Genomic DNA, 2,782 nt, shown 5'->3' on the forward strand with positions numbered 1-2,782 from the left:
AACCTAAAAGAAAAAAATCAACACACGTAGTTTCACAGTTACGTCATCATCAGAACAATTTTATGTATCAGAGCGACATGAATCTCAAAATGAAAGATTTGCTACTGTTGGAGTTAAGCGCTTTAAAAACTCTAAGTCTCTTTGAAAACCGCGCCGGGCAGAGCGAAACCTTTTTTGAAAAGGTGAACATGTATCATATAGGAGGTTCGTACTATATTTAAAACTTCACCTTGTCCATTAAATTGGGAACCGAATGCATCAGAGAAGTGTTTCTGATAATATTATAATATACAATTTAAAAGTCGATATGTGAAGCGTGCTGACAAAATCGAGTTACTTCTCAGATTCAAGCCTTAAATACACTACATCACGCTTGTAGGTGGAGTTTTTACAATTCATATAATGAGTATGAAATAATAAAAGGCATGTTATACTTAAAGAATAGGACATCAGTAGAACAAACTTCCAATTTGATTTTTGGCCAATATCTCTATTTGTGGATTGCAACAAGTAACTCGTTTTGTCTGCACGCCCCACATATTTGCATTGTATAGTAGTCTCTTCACCAATGGTATTTTGAGTTCGTACGTAATATTATGTGGATTGTGAAGGAATACACATAAAAAGAATTAGCACCGTTTTGTCCAAGTGTTATAATAATATAGTGATTGTAGTTGAAGAGAAATTACAATGCCGTTTGTGATACTGACCACCGATGCGTACACGGTACATTGTACATGTATTTAATTTTAGTTCTGTGGACACGTGAAAGTTCAAAATTCAATTCGAAATGTGTCGGAATTTATTTTTCATCTCCTTTGACCAAGATCAAATCTACTTCAGTTATCTAGACTCACCCGAGGAATAGGTGGTCTGCCTCTGAAGTGATAATATACACCGTAATTCGAAGAAAGGTTGTCACTTTAAGCCCATAGCGCAAAATCATGATTTAGATCAACAAAAAGGCGAGGGCTTCGGTTGCGCCTGTGAGGATCAACTTGGACAGTGTGGGATAACAGTGCAGGAGAAATATTATGGAGATCCTCTATCGTCGAAATCAATCTCGCGGCTATTCCGTACAAGGCACAGATCCTATATACATGTACTACACCACAAAGGAAGGTAGATGGCAGATGTGAGGTAACTTTGACAAGAACACATCAGGTCCATGTAATATATTGGATATTACGAAGGAATGTAACAACGGTAGCAACGAAATTCAATGTTTTTGGACTGATATGATAAGTTTGTGCACATCTCGTTGTTCCGTGACGTACAAAAGGCAAGAAGGCATATTTTATACTTTCCAGAAACCGTTGCTATACAGCGTCTCACTATTTCTCCAGTACGTAAGTCAGTTTATCTCTGGAGTAGAGATCTTCGACTTGCAAAGATTCACATTTAGGCAGTAGATCTAGTTGTCCTCGTCGAAGGTTGTTTAGCGGCCTGTTATAGCGAGAAGAGGAAAGATTCTGTTGTGTTCATCAAGGCTCCCTTACGTAAAGAAGTCATTCTACACCAGTGACGTAGGCACTAGAGCTAGGCTTTGGCACTGTAGGATCACCCCTTGTCGTATGTTTCCCTTTGCCAGAAGTCGAATAAGAACCTCTGGTAGAGAGAGAGTATAGGAACAGCCGGAAGGTGTAGATGGAAAACATCAGCAGATGTCCTAGGGGCACAGCCACGAGTATCCCTAACGCGATCGTTAGTGTTGTGGGGAACGCCGAGTTCCAGTCTACGGCTTTGTATATGACGTCATTGCCGCGCATGTCTGTGCCATCTGCGAGGAAGTAGACAAGGTTAAGCAGGAAGTAAAGGACTACGAAGATGGCGGGGTAGACGAAGTGCAGGATCTGGACAGGCAGGGCCGTGACGAGCAAGTTGGCGATGACGAACAGGCTGTTTAAGGCATGCACGGTGACCTCCACGGCGTCTGCTGTCCCTGAGATACAAAGTTAAAAGTTATTGTTTTAGTTTTAGTAAGAGTTTTACGGCACTTGCAACAATCAAGTCGTGTAAGTGCCCAAGATCAGAGGTGTTACATGTGTGACATACAAATAAGCGAAAGACAGACAGCTGTCTGATAGGAAAAAAGGAACGAACCACAGCAGAGCACCCTGCAACCACCCACTAAGCTATTGAAAAGTAAAAGACAATAAGACAAACTTGAACAGAAACAACAATATTATAATATGTTTCAAAGTCACCTTACTGCTAGTGCTAATTTGTTCATAGCTACAGATTCCTTTCCAGTGCACTTCCCACGATTGACTTAACTTCCTTAACGTCCATATCGACATGATTTAAGAACATAATATTATAGAATGGACACAGCAGTGAACCCGCTGCTCGAGCTGAGCAGAATAGGTCTTCTTACTTAGGAATCCAATTCCTGCATTCTGTGTTTAAAGTAGAGAGGGGAAATGTAAAACCCCTGATCCCTGTAGTCCTCAAGATAGTAACATTACACCATGTACATGTACATGTGTAATATGTGACTGAAAGATTGTTTGAATTAAAGTGGTGTTTTGTACATGTTGTACTCTATCTCCTTTTATTGGAAGGTCTATGTGACGGTTCAATGGTTGTCGTGTACCACCAATTTATTGATATTTACAGAATTAAGACCCCCTCCCCCCCTCTCTCTCTCTCTCTCTCTCTCTCTCTCTCTGTCTTTCTCTCTGTCTGTCTGTCTGTCTGTCTCTCTCTGTCTCTCTCTGTCTCTCTCTGTCTCTCTCTCTCTCTCTCTCTTTCTCTCTCTCTCTCTCTCACACACATACAC

At 40.8% G+C, this 2,782-nt stretch overlaps 1 protein-coding gene across 1 annotated transcript; it reads right to left on the reverse strand.

Annotated features, from left to right (window-relative positions):
* Positions 1-35: 35 nt before the first annotated feature.
* Positions 36-1,944, reverse strand: LOC101861442 (protein rolling stone; the record flags this gene model as incomplete). Its single annotated transcript, XM_013083415.2, is given in 1 exon segment — positions 36-1,944. A coding segment is annotated over 1 exon segment (436 nt), but the record flags the coding sequence as incomplete, so codon positions are not given.
* Between the last annotated feature and the right edge of the window lie 838 nt (positions 1,945-2,782).

Source organism: Aplysia californica, unplaced genomic scaffold (genome assembly GCF_000002075.1).
Source record: "Aplysia californica isolate F4 #8 unplaced genomic scaffold, AplCal3.0 scaffold00231, whole genome shotgun sequence".
In the NCBI taxonomy this organism is placed as follows: domain Eukaryota; kingdom Metazoa; phylum Mollusca; class Gastropoda; order Aplysiida; family Aplysiidae; genus Aplysia; species Aplysia californica.